Source organism: Marmota monax, unplaced genomic scaffold, assembly GCF_021218885.2.
Source record: "Marmota monax isolate L192 unplaced genomic scaffold, Marmota_monax_Labrador192_F-V1.1 WCK01_AAM20220418_F8-fsc00020, whole genome shotgun sequence".
NCBI lineage: Eukaryota > Metazoa > Chordata > Mammalia > Rodentia > Sciuridae > Marmota > Marmota monax.
This window is the reverse complement of record NW_026692912.1, coordinates 1001286-1025454: the sequence shown is the minus strand read 5'-3', so window position 1 is coordinate 1025454 and position 24169 is coordinate 1001286. Positions and strand designations below refer to the sequence as shown.

At 35.0% G+C, this 24169-nt stretch overlaps 2 protein-coding genes and 1 long non-coding RNA gene across 20 annotated transcripts in view; 1 reads left to right on the top strand and 2 right to left on the bottom strand.

Annotated features, from left to right (window-relative positions):
* Positions 1–13381, bottom strand: part of Fktn (fukutin) — a 95478-nt gene extending 82097 nt beyond the window's left edge. For 4 of the 14 annotated variants that reach the window (XM_058581598.1, XM_046451385.2, XM_046451376.2 and 1 more), the window contains exons 1-3: positions 13097–13350; positions 7361–7473; positions 3643–3826 (exon numbers count right to left, since the gene is read on the bottom strand). In XM_058581598.1, coding sequence (XP_058437581.1) covers positions 3643–3747 — 105 coding nt within the window. In that variant the 5' untranslated portion in view covers positions 3748–3826; positions 7361–7473; positions 13097–13350. The other 10 variants (XM_058581603.1, XM_058581604.1, XM_058581600.1 and 7 more) reach the window with 10 other exon arrangements.
* A 2633-nt stretch (positions 13382–16014) lies between these two features.
* Positions 16015–24169, top strand: part of LOC124097130 (uncharacterized) — a 144025-nt gene continuing 135870 nt past the window's right edge. Inside the window, exon 1 of one of the 2 annotated variants that reach the window (XR_009227405.1) lies at positions 16015–17169. This is a non-coding gene — a long non-coding RNA (uncharacterized LOC124097130). The remainder of the gene's footprint in view (positions 17170–24169) is intronic. The other variant, XR_006853135.2, reaches the window with a different exon arrangement.
* Positions 18870–24169, bottom strand: part of Fsd1l (fibronectin type III and SPRY domain containing 1 like) — a 68671-nt gene continuing 63371 nt past the window's right edge. For all 4 annotated transcript variants that reach the window (XM_046451662.1, XM_058581596.1, XM_046451663.1 and 1 more), the window contains one exon: positions 18870–24118. In XM_046451662.1, the coding sequence (XP_046307618.1) occupies positions 23996–24118 (123 nt within the window). In that variant the 3' untranslated portion in view covers positions 18870–23995. The remainder of the gene's footprint in view (positions 24119–24169) is intronic.

The following is a 24169-nucleotide window of genomic DNA, read 5'->3' as shown; positions in this document are numbered from 1 at the left end:
CAAATTTCCCCAATTTGTGAGTTCCTAGAAGGCAAGGATTAAATTGTATTTGTCATTTTATTTCATAGCCTAGTACTATGTTTGAGCCACAGTAAGCTTTCAACAAATATTTGACAAATGACTGAATGTTCTGAAAAAATTAAAAGTATGTCATATAGTTAGAGTCAATAAGGGTTTTTTTAAAAAGCCTAAATATATTCTAAAACATTTTTTATGGGATTTATAGTGAAATTTAAGGGAAAGAAAAAAAATCAGATGCCAATAAAGACTGGAAGAAAAAAATTTGGTGACTATAGAATTCCACTGATAACTGAATCAATAAATATTTGTCATGAAGGAAATGAGTCAAATAAATATTTTTCATATAAGAAGAAAAAATACTGTTTTTGTTTTGTTTGTTTGTTTGTTTTATTTTTTTTTGTGGTACTGGGGATTAGAACCCCAGGGCCTTGTGACTGCAAGGCAAGTACTCTACCAACTGAGTTATATCCCCAGCCCTAATCCTGTTATTTTTGAAGGCAGAGTTCAACATGCAGTTTCTTAAAGGAATCAAAATTCCAATTCCTTAATTTGCATTATCTTTAAATATGCCCATATAGAATCAAATGCCAATACTTAAAAAAAAACACTAAAATCTTCAATAACTGAGTTTTTTCAGTTGTTCATAAACTCTCAAATCTAGGATAAGAAACACTAACTATGGTGAATTCAACATGATAGCCTCCAAGTAGCCTTCCACTCTGCCTGTCAGTGCCTTTCCTTACAGTAGAAACATCATTCTTCTACTTACTTCTGAGCCACTGAAGTTTTTAGTGGACTGAAGTCATAAATGTAATTTGTAATGGTGAGAAAGCTACATTTACTAATTGAAACTGTTTGGTCAGACAACTTAAAAATAGTTGAAAGTCTGAGAATAAGTAGAAAAAATTTTAAAAATACCCTTTAATTCTAATTGTTAAATTAATTATTAATAATTCTAATTAATTTAGAAATTCTTTCACATTTCTCCTGGATACTGAAAAAGTGGGAAGGGTTGGAGAAGAAGGGAAGTAGTACTTATCATAAGTTTGCCATATTAAATTCGACTATCAAACATAATATTCTTTCTCCAGAAACGACCTATTATTATTCTTCAGAGCAAAGTGGAACAAGACAACAAAGATGAAGGGAAAATCATGTTTCTTAATTTTAATAAGTAACTGATTAACTAAAAAAATTCCAAAAATTTTTTAAAATTCCAGGTTTCTTGCACATGATATAAATAGCTACAAGATCAATTTCCATTTCTAATGATGGCATACAAAATTGTTTTCTGTGAATGATTACTCACAAACTTGAAATCCAAACTCCTCTTCCATCTCTCTCTTCCTTCCTTCTAGCCAAACACACATAGGTTACAAAATATAACACAAAGATATCCTAGCACACCACCCTGTAAGTGGGCCTCCTAAGTAGTAAAAACAGCTGATTACTGAAGGCACCAGTGTGGTTTATCTTGACTAAGTCAAGAACAACATAAGGTTGGGATTACTGGAGTTTTACACAAACATTGCTTCCACCTAAGCATTAATATTTTATCATTTTCTGTTGTGCTTCAGCAATCCTTAAAGTCATCTCTTTTCATATCTTATCAATCTTTTTAAATTAATTAATTAACTAATTTTAATTAGGTATATGACAGCAGAATGAACTCTGATTCACTGTACCCAACTGCAGCACAGCTTTACATTTCTATGGTTGTACATGTAGATGTAGCGCCACACCATGTGTGCAATCATACATGTACCTAGGGTAATTATGGATATCTTATCAATCTTATGAGAAGAAACTTAATATACCTGGAACCTATTTCACTCATTTATGAAAAAGTGATAAATGGAGGCTTGTTAAGAACACTGTAACAATTGAACTCAATTCAATTTATCAAACTGTAATTAAAGCTTAAAAGGACTAGAAAACATAAGCTATTAATACTTATCATCTTCTGAGCCTCTACCATACATCAAAACCTAAGTTATATGTACCACATACCTCAACCTGAAAGTTACTATTAGCCATACTTAAAGAAACTGAGGCTCAAAGAGGTTAAGTGATTTGTCAATGAATGAGGGATTTGAACTCTCTAAACCCCAGAACTATCTTTCTAATTGCCCAAATCAAGAATTATTGCTCTTGCTACATTTATCAAACTACAGGTCTCTTGAACTCTGTTCTACATATCTCTGTGTTCTTGCTAAATACCCTGTGTATAACAACTGATTAATAAATACAGTCTGAATAAGCACACAAAATTAGGTGCACTAAAAAATCAATGAACAATTTAATCATATCCTAGACAGTCCTAAAGATATCTCTTTGCCTTTTTGGTGTGCAATGTAAGCCAAATACAAAGAACCTCAACTTATGATGGTTTGATTCACAATATTTTGACTTTCTGATGGTGTGAAGTGATAAACATTTTGTAGAAATTACTTTGAATTTTGATCTTTTCCTAGGCTAGCAAGATGTAGTACTACAGTTGCCATCAGCCAAGTGATCACAAAGATATACAACTGATAGTCTATTGTATACTGTGCTATAATATTCAGTAATTAGGCATATTAAAATGCATTTTTGACTTATAATATTTTCAACTCATAATGGGTTTATCAGGACATAAACTCATTGTAAATCTGTACTTGAAAGTTGGAGCCCATAGAACATGCTCACAAGGCTACCATACTACAACAGTGTGTACTTCAGAGGGTTATTCTACTTATCTACAGAATTTTAGCAGACCCAATAGATATACTTGTTTCTCATTTTTAATGTTATTAGAAAACTAAATTATTCAGACCTCAGACCTCATTTAGTGGGTCACAGAAAAGCTAACCTTGTTTGACCAGCTAGAGACAAAAGGATTCTGTGGTCAGGCCCTGAAATAGACAGAAGTAGGTCTCCTTAACTCTAAGATAGTAAATACCTCTTTCTTCCTTAACCAGTAATAGGTATTAGTATAATCTTTCCTAAAGACATTGAAGAGTACTGTAGTCCTTCTCAACACAGTGGTACTGCAGGCATTCACTACTACTGGAAGAATCTATTAGTTTCCAAACATTATCTCTACTTCTTTATTTCTATAGATATAGACAAAGGCAACTTAGATTATTACTCTTTCCCGGTAGATTCTAAATTAAAACGTATACTACAGTAAAATAATTTTGATATTGTATACAATTGTCACCAAATTTCTTAACTGAAATACTCTTTGTAGCAGATAATTTTTATATGACTATATCAGAAAACTGCAATAAACATCACTGAAACTTGGCACTTTTTTAATATTTATTTTTTAGTTGTATTTGGGCACAATACCTTTATTTTATTTGTTTATTTTTATGTGGTGCTGAGGATTAAATCCAATGCCTCGCACATGCTAGGCAAGTGCTCTACTGCTGAGCCACAACCCCAGCCCTGAAACTTGGCACTTTTGACTTCAGTGTGTAATTATGGAAACATTTAACTGTAAAATATGAGACTCTCAGTAAGAAATGTTTCTATAAAAATTAAAAGACTGTGATTAATTTATGTACTGCAAAAGAGAAATATGTTAAGAAACTATACAGCTAAAGGGAAGTCTAAAGATAAAAAAGAAAAAATTACCTTTGCTGATAAATAATGCTTGTAGTAGTACAACTGAAATAGCAGAAATGCTGAACTTGTCAATGTTAAAAGGGCCAAAATCACGTTCTTATTGATTCTACTCATTAGTCTGTGGTGTTCACTTGGTTGTCTTTCAAATGTAGCCAGGTTTTCATCTTTTTGGATAGGAAGATAATCTTGTTTTCTGTGAATAAAAATGTATTTCTGAAGAGACAAAAGCCTGTGTTTTAATTATTTTTACCTGTAACAATCAGCAACAGCATAGATAGTTTATCTAAAGTTTCACAGAACAGTCTGACCAACAGGGATTTTGGGGAGGGCTTCTCCAAAGTTTCTGATCCAGCAGATTTGGTATGGAACCTCTGAAAGAGCACTCTGACAAGTTCCTAGATGATATGGATGCTGCCGACAATATTGAAAACCATTACCACAGAAGAAACTGAGAAAATTTCTGGTCAAGACACACATGTATGATAGCTCTCCATAGTTTTTTAAAGATTTTCAAGAGTATGGAATCTAGGATGTGATCAGTTTTTATAAATGTCCCATGTATGTTCTCAGTTTTTTGCAAATGTAATGAATACCATTATAAATAATTTTGTTTTTTCATCTTGGATGCCATCTCTGATTATTTAAGATAAGAAATTTAGTATAACTATGCTTCTACCTTTTCTCCAATATTTGCTTTTGATTAAATATATGCTGTTTAGATTGTTTTAGGTGGACACAATATCTTTATTTTACATTCATGTGGTGCTAAGGATAGAACCCAGTGCCTCATGTATGCTATATGAGCACTCTACCACTGAGCCACAACCCTAGCCCCCTAGATAATCTACTTTATTCCTATAAATACGCTAATACCTTTATTACTTGATGTCTAAGTTTTATATGTCTTTTGTTCTCTACCTAACAAATAAAACATTGGCAAGTTTATACCACCTTCTGCCTTCTATCCTTTTTCAATCCTGACTTTTACTAGTTACTTCTACTTTGTAATAGTTCTACACTATTCCATAACTACAAATCTCATTTTGTTTTTATTCCTATAATGTCCCCCGTCAGTCCTATTGCTGTATTATCTCTGTTCTTTTATGGATGACTGATATTCATCTTTTGGCAATTTATCAAGAAGAACTTATTACAGTTTCCACTAATGTTGAGTTTTTGCATTGTTCAAAAATAACTGTCAATAGTTTGACAGTCTGGGTTTGAGGTCACACTTTATCTCCCTGATAACTTATAGGCTATTACATTATCCTGTAATGCTAAATAGTCCCTTGAAAATATCTGATTCCCCAACACCACTTATAGTTAATCTAATTCATTAATGAGACAAGCAAAGGATGCATTCCTTACCTATGAAATTCAATTTTTGTTAAGCTAGATTATGTAATGATATGTATATTAGTTTCCTCTTAATCTTTATGTGTCCTTTCAATCTGTTAAGTAAAGATAACTGTGGAAATTTTTCTTAAGTTATATGTTCAAACAGTTTTTAATTCTCTATTTCAAGAACCCCAATTAAGCATTTGTTTATCTCTTTTCATTCTCATTAACTTTTGCTCAATTTTTAGAAGTCTGTCATCATATCTTTTTCTTAGTTTTCCATTTTCCTCCAAAGTTTCAGATTTTGTCTTTCTTTCCTAAGCTCTGCCAAACTATGTTTCATTATATGCTGTTGTCTTACAATTTCTTTCTAGCTCTTGAGCCAATTAACTTTGGTGTTTATTTAAAGGATAAACTTATTCTAGTAATTTCTTTAAGGCCAGTACAGTTTTCTCATGGGTTCACTATCATTTGTTTTTCCTTTGTTTCTTTTCTTGTAGGATTTTTGTGTACTGTGCTCATTTCCTTTTTATTATTATTTATCTTTGAATGACTTGAGTTCCCTCCGGATTAGTTATTTGCAGGAGTACTGTGAAAGGAAGAAACAACTGTGTTCTAGACTAGAGGTACTCTCTGGCATTCAGTAAAGCTCTTTCTGACAAAATGTTTTGTATAAGTGAATGTGAAAAAAGAGAGAGTGTGTGAGAATAAGCGAGAGAAAGGTGTTTACATATTACTATCTCCAAGTGTCAGAAACAGGTAGCAAAAGGCCACTCACAATCTCTCTTTTGCCTCAGCAAGAGTGTCATCTGCAAAGACAGTGTATTTGTGTGCCATCTCATTTTTTTTTTTTTCTTGCTTGCTGGTTCATTTTGCCAAGCAGTACGAGGAGGTTCCCAGAGCTTTCCTAAGTATCCAGATCCCACTGTAAACAACCTTTCCCTCTGTGTTCCTCCAGCTCTAAGACTGCTTTCTACAAGGATCCTCTTTAACATATTCCTGCTTACACTTGGCAGTCATTTCCCAAATATTTAGATTTGGGGTTACAAGTCTTCTAGTCTCAGGGAAAATGTAATTACATCTCTATCTCTCATTTTCTGTTATTTCAGTGGAATTTCAGATAGAAGAGGGCACAAATGTCTTTATTCTGTTATCTTAAAAGCAGAAGTCTTGGTTTGAAGTTTTAAAACATGTAAATGAGCTTATAAAGCTGAAGCCTAGGTAAAACCAATACTCTTAAGAAATTACATAAGATCAGCAAACTACCTAACAGAAATGATAGCTATCAGCAGTAATGTAAATTATCTACCTCATCTACAGATAATGTATGTAAGCATAGACAAGTGGATAAATCATGGTATTCCTTTCCTAAAACTGTGAAAACTATCAACATGCAGCAAAGTTGATGATGGTGTTATTTTCTGCTGTCACCTAAAACCTGCTAAAATAAAATCATTAAATACTCTGATAAAGACTGTTTACAGGATAACAAGGAGAATATACTTCAAGATTTCAATTCAGTTTCTTGTGCCTATTTTAAATTATACATCAATGTATTATATGCTGATTCCTAGTGGTATTCAGATTGTGCCATCGCTTACATTCTCCTAAGCTCAATTATCAAAATTCGAAGCTCAATGCCAAATAATGGTAAACACTAGAAATCAAATGATAAATATGATACACTTCCCCAATTTCTAAGAGTTTAGAAATGAGTATGGGAGCTTTCCCAAAGAACAATGACAGCAGTGATGGTGGTGGAGGATGTGATGCACCTAAAGAAGAGGATGGGAAGGTTTTCCAAAATGTGCAAGACCCATGCCTTATCATCACTACATCTACTAAAAACCACTACTCTAGTTTGAATAGACTCAATCATAGATAAACTATAATAATAAAATAATAAAAGGCAATAATAATATAGTGCAATTGCTATGCTGGAGTACAAGTCACTATGGACACATAAGGAAAGGCAACTAACTTTAAGGCTTTTACTGATTTATATTTTGAATCCCAGTAATTGGTGTACACTACTCATTTCCCTCATAAACCTAAAACTGACTGAATTAATATCAAGTAATAGTAGGTATATAAGTATACTATAATATACTACCCAATGTTCAAGAACATTAAAACTATTTACATAAAAGGTCTCTGTCCTGCAGGAAGTTTACCATAAAACATAATATGAAATATAAAAAAATAATTTTTTAGAGTTTAAAGCCATATATGGCTCCAATTATCAAACAATAAATATTAAAAAGTCACATAAAAAGATATGGCATGGAACCTAAGTAAAAATATTATTGGTGTACAAATTCCATCACAGTAAAAACACTAGTAGATAATGCATTTTCTTTTTAGAGGAGGAAGTTGATTTGGGGCTCACAGTTTAAGAGGTCTCAGTCAATGATCAGCTGGCTTCATGGCTCTGGGTTTGAAGTGAGGCAGAAAATCATGGTGGAAGGGCCTGGTAGAGGAAAGCTTCTCAGCTCATGGCAGCTAGAAAGCAGACAGTTTGGGAAGAGTGAGGGGAGGATAGATAGACACAAGACATAATCTCCAAGGGCACACCCCCAGGGCCTTACTTCCTTCAGTCATACTTCACCTGTCTACAGGTACCACCCAGTAGTCCATTCAAATTATTAATCCATTAAGTGGATTAATCTACTAATGAGGCCATAGCTTTCATCATTACCTAAAAGTCCTATTTCTTAACCTTAGAAAGCATATGGATTGTGCTTTCAAAACATGAGCTTTTTGGGGAACATTTTAGATCCAAACCATAACATTCGGTCCCTGGCCCCCCAAAGCTCGTGTCCATCTCACAGTGCAAAACACATTCAGTACATCTCCAACAGTTTCAGCATTGTTCAAAAGTTCAAATTTAAAGTCTCTTCTGAAACTCAAAGCAAACTCTCCACTGTGAAGCCCTGTAGAAATCAAAAACAAATTACATATATTCAATACACAATGATACAGAGTAAACACTCCTATTCCAAAAGGGAGGAATAGGGGCATAGAAAGAAGGAATGGGAGCAAGGCAAGATCGAAACACAGCTGGGAAAACAAGTCCTGCCATCTCCACATACAGCATCTGGGGCACATGGTGGGAAGACTGATCTCCAAAGGACTTGGGGCAGCCCTGCCCCTTTGGCCTGGAGGGTTGCTGCACACATGGCCTCTTAGGCCAGCTGTGTCTGCAGCCAGCAGCTTTCCTCAGGAGACATTTCACATTATTGGCATCTTTTAATCCCACACTGCTCTCTCATGGGTTGCTTGAAAAGATTCTGACCCTGCTACACTTTGCATAGCCTCCCAACACCTTATTACAAAATCTCAGTGGAAGCCTCCATGACCATTAATTAACTCCTGCATCATGCTTTCCTGGAGACCAACAACATGTTGGACAATGCTAAAGTCTTCTGCCAGTGTGAGCAGCAGCTGGGCCCCCTTAGACCATGGCTGCATCAGCCCAAGTACCTAGACAGCTGAGCATGATGAAACAAAACACTGGGGAAGCAACTTCCTGGGCTTCATTGGCTGGGCAAGCAGGGTGCCCCAATGGTTGCTCCTTAAATGAGTTTTCACCTTTACACCCTTGATCTTGCCACCTTGAAATTTCCTACACCAGGTTAATTAGTCCATCATCTTAAAATTCAGTCGACAGAAAGTCTCAGGATATGGACAAAATGTAGACAAATTCTGCATCAGAATATAATGTGTGGCCTCTACACTAATTCCCTTTGAAGTCCCTGTTCCCATCTGAAACCTCATGAGCATAGTTTTCCCAGTCCACATTTCTACAGGCATTGTGTTCTTCTGGGCTCCAATCAAAATCAGCCATTAAGTTCTGCTTACAACACTCTAAGGCTTCTCCACCTGTATCTCCAAACTTTTCCAAAATCCTCTGGCAAATCAGTTTTAAGGGTTTCAGAATCATATGGTGAGGTATGTCACAGGAAGGACCCAACTTCTTGGTACTAGTTACTGTGTTAGCCTTTCATCTCTGTGACCAAAATACCAGACAAGAACAACTCAGAGGAGAAAAAGTTTATTTTGGGCTCACAGTTGCACAGCTCTCACTCAGTACATGGTTAGCCAACTTCATGGCTTTAGGCCTGAAGTAAGGCAGACATTATGGTGCACAAACATGGCAGAGGAGGCCACTGTGCTCATGGCAGCCAGGAAGCAGAGAGTGCAATAACTGTAAGAAAATATACTTAAGTTTCCTAAAGAAGATGTATATTGTGTCAATGGGAAAAAAAAAAGAAGTATTACAGAGATAATAAATCAAGATGAGAGAAAATGAAGGAAAAATGATGGTAAATGTTTGTAGGAAAAAAAAACAAAGTTGATGGGATGCTTAGTTAAGAGGTTTAAGCAGTCCAAGTATCTTGAAGTTCTAATGTAAATATGAGAAGGTTAATATAAGTATAGTATATTACAGCACACAATTACTCTTACATAAACAGAAATCTAAAAATGAAGAAGAAATGGGTAGATCTTCCCAGCTAAACCATGGATGGATAATGGGTATCAGAGCTATCATTCCTCTCAATCTTTAGGCCTGAGACAGCTAGAACCCAAGACTGGCCACCTTCATCTAAGAACAAACACCTTCTTTTAATCTTTTATTATCAACTTTACTGTGTGCTAAGACACAAAAAAATGTTGGGAAAAAATTGGTAGTAGATAAAAGTCATCCACAAATGTGATGGAAAATATATAGAATGAGAAGTTCAAAATTGTTTTCAGATGACTCTTTCTATAGCCAAGATCAGTACTGCATATTCTTTCAGCATCCTACTTGCCTTTTTACATTATTATTCTTTTGAAGGCACCGGAATGAAAGACATTGGCCTTGACATGAGACATGTCCTGACCCTCACATTTTTAAGAACTGCCTGAGTTGGGTCTGTTTGAAGGATTATCAACTCCGCCCTGCTTTTTAAAAATTCCACTTCTTCCTACTCCTACCTCTGGATCACCTCTGTTGAAATCAGGGCCTCTTGGACAAGCACCGACCTGCCTTGACATTTAACTTAGGTTATAAAATTATGTGTTAGCCTGGACATCTCATCGCTGCTAGGTCCCAACTTACTCAGTGTAGTATAAGCCAGAAAAACTGACAGCAAAATAAAACAAGTTGAACCACGAAGGGAAGAGGATAATGGAATTACGGTTAGAAGGCTGAGGTAACAGGATGGGAGGCATAAAGAGAAAATGATTCTGAAGATGTATTTCAGAGGTAAGACAAGTCAACAATTTCCTGATGTCCCAGAAGCCAAAAAAGGCTCACTAGCATAGCTACTCTCCAATCTTCTCTAAATATTGTTGTTCTTTTTAAAAATTAATTTATTTGTTCTAATCAGTTACACATGACAGCAGAATGCTCTTTGATTCATTGTACACAAATGGAGAACAATTTTTCACTTCTCTGGATGTGAATGAAAATATTAATTATTCTAATATTTTCCCATATTTGGAGTAAGGGAATGGTGTTAAATCAAGTTATTTTTAGGTAAGTAAATTCTTCCCCTCAAGATGCAAGTACTGAATCGCTTGGTTGAAGACATTTGGATATTTACGTTAGTAAAACTGCAAAGTTAACAGAATTAAACACAGGGTTCCAGGTGTGTGAAGTACTCAGTAAAACCTTTAAATGTAAATATATTTACACATATAAAATCTGAATGGATATTTACCGATAGTAACAATGTTTATTCTTGGGGAGAATTTGGGATTTTTACATTGTTCTTTGAGCTTTTCTAAATTATCCCAATAATTTTATAATGAGCATGTATCCTTTTTATAATGAATATTTTTTTTTCATTTTAAAACTGATGATGGATAATATTAAGTGGTTTAATAACCTGACACATTTGGGAAACAGGATCTAGACTCTTGTCATTTACAAGTATGATCCTTAGATCAGTAATATCAGTTGGTGCTTGTTGGATATAGAGAATTTTCAGCCCCAACGTCAGAATTAGATTCATAATGTAATTTTTAACAAAATCTTCAGGCAACTCATATGTGCATTAAGCTTTCTGAAAATCACTGATCTAGATATTAAGACCTTTATATACAGGAACAATAAGAACAATGTTTAAGTTGTTCATCATGTCTCTAGTGCCTAGCAGTGCCTTAAACACATATTTAGTGAATAAATATGTAAATGATATAGCTTCTTGGTAAACAATCATAATACAAGTGTAAATACCTATTTCAATCATTCATTTTCTGCTGGGTTTACCAGAAGTGGGTGAAGAATATTTGCCGTAAATGCTATTTGTAAATTACTTCAATAACAATGTTGGTTCCCTAGAACCTATAATTATATATAATTCTTTTTTTTTAAAAGGAGTCTTACTCTTTTTTGTTGTTGTTGTTGAAGTCGGGCATACTACCTTTATTTATTTCCATGTGGTGCTGAGGATTGAACCTAGGGCCTCACAGGTACTAGACGAGCACTCTACTATTGAGCCACAATCCCAGCCCCAGGAATCCTTACTCATTGATCTGAGATCCACAGGCCTCATTCAATGATTTCTCTAGCCTCCTATGTACGGGTTCCTATAGTTCCTGTCTCTAAAACCTCTCCCTCAACACAAATCCAATCTCTCTTTTAATTACCAAATCCAAGAGAAAACTTACTATTTTAAATCCAGTCTACTTACTCTCTCTGCCTGTTTCAACTCTGTACCATACACATCAAATTTAACATTCAAAGTTAAATGATTTTATTCTGTATCAACTCTCTTCCTTTTTCCCTTCAGAAGGTAGCTCTCCATCCTCACAGACTCAAATTTTTACAGGAGAGAGACGACCTGGCCCAACAACATCACTTTACAAAGGAGAGTAGGATCTAAAAGAATTAAATAATAGTCAAGAGGTTAATTATGGGAAACATTAGATTTATAATACAAATCCCCTTACTCTCAACACACTATTGCATGCTGGAATTTGACAGAATTCCCATTTTTGTCAATAGTACTTAGACGCGCTTTTTAGAAACACGGGTTCAAAATATCAATCATCTAGATCCATGAATCCAAATGCTGTGTTCTTTTGATATTTCATGCTTATCATCTTCTTCCTCTTCAGAACACTGCAGTTTCCACTTTGGAGTTCTTTCATCATTCAGTGCCATCCTTCCCAAATCTTGTATTTCTATTAATACACTCTAAAATATGAATGCTATTCCCGGAGTTTATAGCTTTATCCCTAGTGTGGTTCCTAATCATTTAAACCAAATCATTCTTCCTCAGAGTTCAGCTCAAGAGCCTTTTTTTCTGGGCTTCCTTCTTTCCCCAAATTTTAATAAACCACTTTATTCTCACTGATATTTGTTCACAGACTGATTTTTATTCATTGGAAATCTGCCATCCTTAAAGGCAGAAACACTCTGAGATATCAAGTGGATCATCTTTTTATATTTGAGAAAAACGAGTCTCAGAGAAAAGTAGCTTGCTTCAAGTAACTTGAGAACTTGGTGACGGTGATGAAATTTGAATGCAGTTCTTTGGACTCTTAAGGGCCACATTTTCACAGGTCCACTCAATCTTTCCCGACATTCCCCCATTAGCAACGCACAGACACACAGCAAAGCCACATAAAACTTTATTTAGCGCACCTAGCAGTGTCCATCCTATTATAAGCACACAAAAGGGATGCTTCAGTATACACTTCTCCAAGTGACTTGAAAGCTTAATTTTTTGGGGGGGTGGGGGTGGGGGTCTCGCCAAAAAGGGCGTCGGGAGCGAGATGGTTAATTAATTACCTTCTCTCTACAAAGCGGCTGCAGGTTTCCACTGCACAGAACTTCTTCACAGGGCATCAAAGCCCTTCCCAACTGGGGACCAACTTTAGTTTCAACCACATTATTCTTGCCTTCTCTCTTCTGTGGGCTCATTCCTCCAGCCACTACCCTAATATGTATGCAAAGCTGCCTAAACCTGTCAGTTTCTGTCCTCCTCCCACGACCTGAAACGCTGTCCCCAGAGATCCTCTCCCAAATTCCGGGTCAGCTCCCACAACTCGGCTCAAACGTCACTACCCTAACTCGGCTCCTCCAAGCCTCTCGACAGCCTTCCCCAAACTTGTCACAAGATGAGTTTACCTACTGACACGTCGGGGAGCGTGGGACGAACTGGCCGAAAGGACATCTACTACGAGGTGCTCCTCAACTGATTCACTGTCGAGAACCCAGCCCGAAGCGCGCTCAGCCTGTGGCCGGCCTCGACCTCCTCCCCGCGGAGAGGAGGGAGGGTGTTCAGAAGGGCGGGAGGCACCCGCTGAGGGTACCCGAATCTACCGCGAGACTTGTCCGAAGGCGACCGCCCATGCCCAGCCACCGAACTGAGGTTCCCCACACCTTACCTCCCTCCACAGCAGCGGCGGCAAGTCCGCTTTACGGCACTCACGGCAACGGCTGCAAAAGAGGCCGTCAAGCGCGGAGCCGCACTAACTGGGTCGGGTGGTGTCGGACTGACGGCGTGGTCACTCTGCACACTGCCTCGCCTCGTTCACGGTCCCTGCTGCTTTCTCACCGCCCGAGGTTTACGGTGACTTTAGGATCTAGCCACAACTCTAACACACTGTGGCAACCTAAGATTCTAGGAAAATCTGAGGGGACGATGACCTAAAGATGCATCAGCCGAGTTGTGTCTCCCAAAGCGTGTGAGTTCGCCAAAAAAGATATAGAATGTTAGCTAGATGGAAACTTCAGATAAAAAACGAGTAATTTTTTAGTGTATATGTTAAGCAGAAAGAGAGAGTCCGAAATATGTCCCTGAATTCTGGTTTGGGTACCATTGGTTGCGTTGGGACTTGGAGCGGGAATTAGCGGCTGTGTTTAATACTGCTCAGGAGCTTCAGTTGCCTGCGTGACACCTGGTTCCCGCAGATTGTTATCCTCCGATTTAGGGCTGGAAATACACACGCATACAATTTCGGATCTGGGTCTAACTTTTAGCATTTTAATCCAAAATATGAATTTTTGAAAACTACAAAGCACAAAACACTAAACAAATTAGTGTAATTTTAAGCATGTTCTACAAAAGAAAAAAAACCTGAAAACACTCGCTTTGAGATTTTGGTTCCTTCGTTTTTTTTTTCAGTACTGGTGACTGAATCCAGGGACACGCTACTCCCGAACTAAATTACTAATTAACCTTTTTATTTTTTGAGACAGGTTCTCACTAAATTGCCCAAGCTGGTCCTGAATTTATAATCCTCAAGCCTCAGCCTCAAGAGTAGCTGGGATTACAGGTGTGTGCCACCACACACAGTTCGAGTTCTCTAAACTTTCCTTTTAAAAATTCTGTTAACATAGAAAGGAAAGGAATAAAAAGTCTCACTTCCTAGAGGTTATCACTCTTATCAACACTTTTCCTTCAAGAAGTTTCCTGTGGGGCTGGGGATATGGCTCAAGCGGTAGCGATCTCGCCTGGCATGCATGCGGCCCGGGTTCGATCCTCAGCACCACATACAAACAAAGATGTTCTGTCCCCCGAAAACTAAAAGATTAATATTAAAAAAAAAGAAGTTTCCTGTGTATGTACAAGTTACTGTATAAGTCCTCTTATCTAGTGCACTTTGAACTAGTAGTTAGTAGGTTAATTAAAAAAAAGAGGGTAACAGCAAGAGGAAGTAGTCAGAAGTTAATGAGACTACTGGACACAGGTGCTAGCTTAAGGGGACTACCATGGAAATTTTGATCAAATAAATAACACTATTGATTAAAACATCAAATACATAAAATTTCTTGGGCTACTGAAAGAGTGGGACGAACATGGTAGAATGTTTGTCTACCGTGCATGAAGCCCTGGGTTCCATCCCCAGCACCACAAAACAAAATTGAGTTTAGACTTAATAAAAATAAAACTTGGCTTTACTGAAGATTGCCAGGGCACCAGCTCATTATCTTTTGAAACATGATAAAGGGAAAAACATAAAGCATTTATTATGCTTTTTTCCTGTAAACTGGGTTATTTCAGTGTGACAAAAAATAAGAATTCCAGCTAATGAAATGAGTAACAGATCATTTTACAATTCCTAATAATAGGCCAGTAATACTCATCAATAGATGCTAAAAATTAAGGTAAAAGGTTGATGGGAACTATAATTGATGGGTTAGGCTGGCACCATTGGAACCCACTGATAGACTTCATATCATTGTATGACACCCAGACATTAGGTGCTTCTTGATGTGTTGTGAGAAGGTAGTTAATACCTTCTATGAAGAATTCTTTCCCCCAAACTGAAACTGTATTTAATTAAAACTCTACATCTATCAGTATGGAGAAGTGATCCACTAAAATAACAATGTGAGACATTCTATAATAGCAATTTCCTAGTTTCTTTGTCATTTAAAAGGTGAAAAAGTTAGAAAGGGGAGAGGGACCTACTACAAAATCAGAAACTTAACCAAATGTTATGTGTGGACTTTATCTGGACCCTGATATGAATAATAAGCTAACCATAAAAAGATATTTTGGTAATAATGGAAGTTTTAGTATGGATTAAGCCAATAGGTAGTAGTTAAAAAATTACTGTTAATTTTTCTAAAAATTTAATGGAATGTGGGTTCATTTAAAAAGCCATCATGGATGTGTACTGCAATACTTATCAGTGAGATTTTTAAAAAAATGTAAACATGGCAAGTGGAAATTATAATTGAGTAACTAGGAAAGGAGGAAAGTGTCAGGTGTTTAGAAGTAAGTACTTTTCAAGTACATAGCAAATCTTGTTCTGTAACAACCTAAAAAAAAAAAAAAAAGCAGTTTAAAGGAGATGATTACCCTGTCCAATTTTCTGATTTGAGCTAATTTTTTTTTTTAAAGTATGGGTCAACTAAAGTTTCTGTTTTTCTTACATAAATCACAGGATAATGTGTCATCTATAATTCTTAGTTTTTGGGTTTTTTTTTTTTGTTTTTTTGGTTTGTTTGTTTTGTAAAGTGGACCTTACGGTCCACTTTTTTTAAAGATACAAGTGAAGGAACTTGAATTCAGAGTCCTGGAAAAAAAATTGTGGGGCTGGGTGTGCAATCCTCCGTTATTATTTATAATTATCTTGGGTGCAACTAACTTGTTGGAAACTTTAGTTCTTCATCTCTAAAAGTTTTCCCTATTTTCTTTTTAAATTTTTTTTCCTGTAGTTGTGTATGGACAGCGTACCTTTGTTTATGCTTATGAGGTGCTAAAGATTGAACCCAGTGCCTCACACATGCTAGGCAAGCGCTCTACCACTGAGATACAGCCCCAGCCCTTTCCCCATTTTCTTATAAATAACTTCATATTGTTTGCATTGGTTTATATACTATGTAAATTATAACAATGTCTGCCACTGTCAAACAGACCTGGGGACAAACACCAGTATTTCTTAAGTATACTAGAGGATCAGCTATGAGCCTTCAGCTCACCATGTCAGTCAGTATGCTTTAATATCTGGTTAGCCAGTGTAATTACAAGAGGGGCACAAGGGTGGATAACAGCCACCTCCATTACAAGCAAACATCCATGTTTAAAAATTCACTCAGGTACGTGTGTACATATACATCTTGGCACATTTCTAACATTTGTGGGATCTAGGGCAAAAATACAAATGGAGGCCAAGCCTCATGTTTGTCTCTTATGAAGCTGGAGCTAACCATCAAATGTTATTTCCATCTACCTTAATATATTGATATCTCAAGGAACAGAAATCCATTTTCAAATATAGAATTCTCAGATTCTTCAGATATGTGCTGAAGAATTACAACATGAATACTAGATTGACCTTGGACATATGTGGGCATCCCAGTCTGCACAGCCTAAATCCATTCACATTTCCTACAAACTGCCACTCACTGGGATGTTATGGTTGGATGTGAGTATCACACAAAAGCTCTAGTGTGAGACAATGCAAGAAGGTTCAGAGGAGAAATGATTGGGTTGTGAGTCTTAACCCAATCAGTGATTTAACCCCCTGATAGGGATTAACTGAGTGGTCAGTGAAGTGCTAGGGTGTGGCTGAAGGAAGTGGGAATTGGGGCGTGCCTTTGGGTATATATTTGTAAGGGTGAATGAAGTCTCTCTGCTTCCTGATCACCACACTTGAGCTTTTGCCACTCTTCTGCCATGATGTTCAGCCTCACCTCGAGCCCTGAGGAATGGAGCCAGCCTTCTATGGATTAAGACCTCTAAAACTGTAAGCCCCAAAATAAACCTTTCCTCCTTTACAGTTGTTCTGGTCAGGTCCTTTAGTCATTGCAGTGAAAAAGCTAAAACAGGATATATTCACCTGTAATAAATACCCGGAGTACAATCTTTTGACAGGATGGACTTTGGGAAGAGACCTATACATGTCCCAGAGGACAGCTTCAGGCTGATCAGGCAAGGAATTCTGAGGTGCTGGCTATGTAGAGCATAGTCTAGAAGTGGGTAGAGGAACATGGATTCCAAGGAGTCACAATCCCTTGGCTCCTTCAATTTTTTATTCCATGGAGAGTCATAGCAACAGTGTGGCAATCAGGCCATGATCCATCTCCTCTGACTTAAGTCTGAATTCATGCACACACTCATGGTATCATATGATGGATAAATCATTTGTTTCATAATATGAGTAACTTTCCATTAATAGTACATCTGAAGCTGGGGTTGTGGCTCAGTGGTAGAGTGCTCGCCTCGCATGTGTGCAGCCCTGGGTTCAATCCTCAGCACCACATAAAAATAAATAAATAAAGTGAAGGTAATGTGTTCAATTACAACTAAAAAATTAATATATTTTTAAAAAAGTACATCTGTTATATGGAAGCACCATAATCAGTGCCTGCTGTGTTGACTTTTTTAAGTAGGCATAAATGCATCACTAGTATGCAATATAAATGCAAAATAGGAATAAGGGAAAACTGGGACAGAAAAATCCAAGTTTCCCAAGCTCTTATCCAGATATCCTAGCCAAGTGCAGCAGGATTGGTCTACCAAGAAAAGGCTCCAGTGCAGGAAGCCAACTCCCATAATGGTCTACATATTATAACATTATTAGAGGGTGGTGTACAGAATGTCTATATTACTTTGACTTTTTAAAAATACTCTCTTTTCCAACAATCACATTGTAAGCATTTAAATACACATTGATGAAAATCAAGCACTGAAGCAAAAGAAAGAGAAAAATGTTTAATTTTTAGATGAGATATTCCAAGTGCTTTTGTAAAAACTTAACTAGGATATTCTATACACAACATACTATTACTTAAACATACAAGTTACTACACTTCAAATACTCTATTTTAAAGACAACCATTTTAAAGCTTTGTGTTGTTTCTAAGGAAAATGAGGCAATATGTTCATTAACTCAGTGTTGCAGAACTGAGCATATATGTGGTTTATTAATGTTCTTCATCCATAACTTAAAGGTTAAACCTGAGGAATTAGAATTTTTATTACTGCATAGTGAAACCATGTCCAGATAATAGACATATGAAATTTGTAGATTAACATAACTTGTAAAAATCCCCATTAATAAATCTAATTTAAAGCAAAATAAGTATGTGAGATAATAAATGATATTTAGGTTTACTACAAGGTTTTGAAATGCATCTTGTTTTTTAAAAAGGACAATGCAATACTGTTGTCAAATGTTCACTGAGCACACAAACTCCTGAACCATTTAGTTGTTTGGAAAAAAAGTTATTCAGGCCAAATTCACTCTTTGCACATGGCACTGAGTAGTCTTAAGCTGAAAGTTCAAATTCCTGTATGGAAAAGTAGCAGCTTGCTTAAAAACTGTTTCTTTATGCTATACTTCTACACTGATACACTAATGCCATGGAAGAACTTTTACTACTCTAAAAAGTCTTAAAATAGATAAGAAAATATTAAAAGGCCACAAGTAATGCACAAACTAAATTAATATTATATGACATCTTGATAAAAGGTTTTATTTTAAAAATCACATTTAAAATCAATGATGATACCACTTTAAGAACATGCTTTATCAAAGTAAATGGCATTTAGAAGTATCCGAACACTTAAATCCATTAACTAAAAATAACAGCTTACATTTACATAGCACTTTGCTGTTGTTGAAGCAATTTCACATACTCCATCCATTTATTCCTCACAACAGCCCTGTGAGGTAGGCTGAACAAGTTACAATTATTTTAACCCACTGTCTCCTCCTATGTATAGGACACCTATAAAAACTTAAATTGAGCAATTTTATAGGTTTTTATAGGTGTCTTATATTTGGGAAATTGAGACATAATGAGTTAAGTAAGGCAACAGAGGCCCAAAGGTGATGAGTGATTTACACAATTGTCACAGACCTAGTATATGATAAAGCTAAGGTGATAAATTTTGAATACTTTTGAAAAAGATGCCAAAATCATCTTAATATCACATATAGGTATTTTAAAGACTAGTGGTTTTTAATATAAATTATATTACTCTAAAACTTTAGCTATTATGTATCTTATAGTATGAATTAGTTATAAATTTGATTTTAAAGAGTCTCCCTTAGATTAGGTGAATTAGACTCAGTGCTTTGGTACCTTAGAGATATCAGAAATGTTTTATATATGTTTTTAAAAGATGGATTCTCATTGTTCTGTGCTCTCCAAAAAGTTCCAATATTAATAAAATGGCTTTTGCCAATCACTTACAATTTGACTTATTTTAAATTAGTCCAAACTTAATAAGTGCCAAGCCAAAGCAAACACGTTCACCTACCTTCTGCCCTACATTACTGTGAAATCCTCTATACATCCATTCCTAAGGACTAACATATATTGACTGGGTATTATTAAGAAAACACATCACCTTAAACAAATATAACTTAAAAGATTATGAATCAAAAGTCAGTACCCTATACTGACCCCAAAATAACAAATACTTTTAGCTTAATAATTGGGTAGTCCAAGGAGAAAAGTACGGTGGCAATTTCTGGTATCTGTTTATTAAGCCAGTACTAACCTTTATATGACATGTCCAAAACCAATTAAAAATGTTTATGTAGGTTAATCATATATTCCAGGTAACAGTGCTATCATATGTGACATTAAAAATCACACATAATTGCAGAAATGTAAATACTGTAAAAAAAAAAACCACTAAAACTACTATGAACATGAGGTAATCTTGCTATGATGGCTAAGAAAACATGATCTTTATAATACTCCAGTGCTGGCATTATGAAATGTACGTTTTGGTTAAAAATAACAAATAATTTTATGGTTACCTGTATACAGAGTGACCATACACTTCTCTGAAAGACTATATCTAGTAAAAATAAACTCAAGAAATAAGCTTTGCTGAACCTATGTTATGTGATTACATAAAAGTGAACCATATTATACGCAGTTAATTTGAGCTTTTTAAAAGCTAACAAATTTACTTTTTAACACTTCTGACTTTTTAACAAAACATTATTTTTAAAATGCAGTCTCAGCATACTAAAAAGAAGCAAAACTAGCTGCACAATAAATTGAATACACTAGTTTTGAAAATGTGAATGCAAAGTAATAAAATTTTCACTGCCATATCACAGACACTCAAATATTTGTTTTATGAATTAGCCTATCAATGAACACAGATCTAATAAATACATTCTTTAAGAAATTATGATGATTTGAAAATTGCCAAATTTTTAAACCCCAGAATCACATATTTCATAATAAGATGTTATACTTTCTTTTAAAACTCTTTGAGGAATAATCATTTTTAACATATATCCTTTTCCAAAATTGTTTTTAAAAGAAATAATAATATACAAATAACAAAAATTTTATGGAAACATAAAAAAACCTAATTATTCTAAGTAAGTCATGAAACAATATCTTAGCCTAATTAAAAGATTTTATCACAAATATTTACTTTTATTATTTATACCACCAAGGATCACAGTTCAAATTATACATGATATTATTCATGCTTTAATTTCATAAATGAGAAAATAAATGCAAGTTAATATGTCACTTTATATAACACAGGGAATGGTTACTATTTGCAGAACAAGGTAAGCTGTATAGCAGTAGTTAATGGTTTGTCAAATGGTACAGATGCCAATAATTAAACCCATGTACAGACAAGATATGCCCCTAATACTGTAAATTTATTCACCTATACCTGGAACATTCAAATAATTACTGTATATTAAATTTCTATGTGCATTATTATTAAATGCTTGGTATATACATATTTACCAAAGTTAAAGATGTATGTGACATGGTAAGCTGCAAGTGTCAAAATGAATTGTAGAAAATTTCCTTTTCTAAAGTGCTTAAGGCAGCTCCTTCATTTCTATATCCAGTTTAATACAACTGGCTTGGAATTCAACTGGTAAGAGGGAAATGCAATACTAATGCATATTTTTATAAAACATAATTTTTGCACCTACGATAGTCAACTTCTCATGCATTTCTTTTATAGAAAGCAGTCATGTTTGACCTGTCAAAACAAAAGGTAAATAAAGCAATAAAGGATATTTAAAAGTGTTTAGCAACTTTCCATAATGAATTGAGCAAGAGAGCTCATTATAACTCAAAACATCAATGAAAATGTTAAATATTATCAAGTTAATAGTTACCTTATTTGAGATTATTTAAATAGGCACTATATTCAATTATTTTTTAGTTTAAAAATGAGGATGACAGACTTTTTCATCCAACTTAAAATTGTTAAACTAAAACACTTCACATTTTGCTCTTAATTTAGAGACCCTGAAGCAGCAGCAGAGAGGGAGCCTTCAGATTCTAATTTTGATGTAATGATGGTATAATTTAATATCAAGTATTACATGTGATGTGAGCTTGGACTCCAGATTTACTGAATTTATTACTACAAAGCTGCTAGTAATTAATTCCCAATGAAATTAGAACATTTTGCAAATGAGTGTTAGAAAATTTATATGCAAATTCCAAATGATGGCAGAACACAAAAAAGAATTGTATGCACTCTTTCAGCCCAATTAATATTTCATTTTTCCCATGCCCTTGCAACAGAAGGCTCTCACAACTGTAATATGTCTGGCTTAAATATCAGTTGACACTGCATGAGGCATGAAGAAAGAGCATGCTTAGAGGAAAAAGGCACTGAATTAATGAGAAGACAATTATATAATACATAATAGTAAAAAAAATTCTATACAAGAACATCTGGGTTTTTTTGTTTTGTATTTGCTAAAATATACTGTGTACAGCTTTTCACACAAAGCCACTCCACTAAATTACTGCTTTGGAGTGTGAAAGGAAATAAATTCCTGTTTCCTTGGGTCTTAGAATAGCCCTTCTATAGGGAATAGAACTTTCCAAAAATTTCTTTCCAAATACAACAAACAAAAACCAAAATTATACTTGGAGACTCAAGACTATCTATTGACATACTTTATTCCCTTAACTGCCTTACAGTCTTTAAAATTACCAACCTATTATTAGATAATAGTGTGGATATCTGTCCTCTAGAAAAGAAAATAATACCCCAGGTCAAATATAAGTCCTCATTTACATCTGTTTTTATCAATGAAACAAAACATCATATCGTAAGCAGTAAATTTTAAGAGGGCAGGTCTTTTTATAGAAAACAACTCAAATGTAAGCAACAAAGGTACAGAAGAAGGCTGTCATATTACAAGATATTTAAAATGAGAATGAAAGAATAAAAGAAATTAAAAACTAAGTAAAATATAAATTTTAATTTCTTTAAAATGCTCAAGGAAATCTTAAATACTGTAATTATAACTTTTAGTTTAGCTCAAAGGACTTGAGTAACAAACTTTGATCAATTTTTTAAGAATAGATTTGTTCTGTTCAATACCACTCATTGTTTAAATTTAAATATACCACTCCCAAGGCTGGGAAACATGACTATGTTGATTTTTAGAAGAATTATACCCCTTTAAAAAGCATATGACTTTAGCAAAAAGGATAAGGGGGTAAAAACCCCCAAAACCTCTGAATGGTTGGTTGAAAAACACACCAATTAAGTCAGAGATATGTAGATTTTTTTCCAGTTGTTTCAACCTTTCCTACATCTTATTAAAAAGAATAAATAATTACTAAAGAATACTTTTAGGTACATCCCTTTGGTATTCTACCCTTAACCATGTTAAAAATTTTTTCATTCCTATTAATTTTTTTAAAAAAATGAGTATAATTACAATCAGTGCCAAATATGAGTGGGGAATTTTATCAAAGATAACTACTAAAGGTAGGGTTAAAGTAGACAACAATACCAGAAAACATAAGGCTTTTAAAAATCTTGCTGAACATTCAAAGTGATGGAATGCAAAGTAGTCAGAGCAAACCCTTTGCCATTGTGTTACTATAGCAGATACAAAACTGAAATCTGGGTGATTTTAAGCTTTTTAAATTCTTCATATTCACTCTGTATTTGGAGTTATAACTACAAGAGAAATACCAATATATTCTGGAAAGTAGAAGATGAGATAAAAACTAGTCAGTAAATAGGTTAATTTAGCAAAACTCAACTTATTTATAAAAGGGGGAAATACACCATTGTAAGAAAAAAAAAAAAAAACAAACTTCTACTGTCCCCAATCAATGATTTCAATTTTTAGAAAACCTTGGTGGGGCTGGGGCTATGTAATTTTAAAGATTTAGTGTATACTAAATAACAGGTAGTGATGAGATAGGAAAAAAGAAAGTCAAGAAAGAAAAGCAAATTTTTAAAGCCTTTCACTTCAGGCCCTAGGATTACCAAATGTAATTAAACATTTTAAAAGAACAAAAGTAATTAAAGAAACACAAAAACGAGTTTCTATATAAATATTTAAACACTGCCTTCTTTCCTATTTACTCTTCAAAACATCAGTTTCTTGCTCCAGAACTGCTTGCTTCTATGATATTGCACAGTAGATTCCTGTAAATGCTTCATACTAGATGCTTAAGCTAAGAGATTCCAGGCCTTAAAGCAGAACATAGCAAACCTGATTTCCACCACTCACAAATTTCTGTGATAGGTAACTGCACAGAAAAGGCCACCCAGTCAAGAGGGAGGGTAAACATTCTGCATAGGCGTTACTGAGTAACATTGTTCAGGCTGCTGGCTGAACCAGTCATTCCATTTTCACTTTTCTGAAGTGTTCTCACAGCACTTGGAACCTGCATCCCAGTACTCAAAGAAAGTCCACCACACCAAACCTAAGAAAAGACAAAAACAAATCTCAAGTCAGATTTCAACTCAAATCAGAA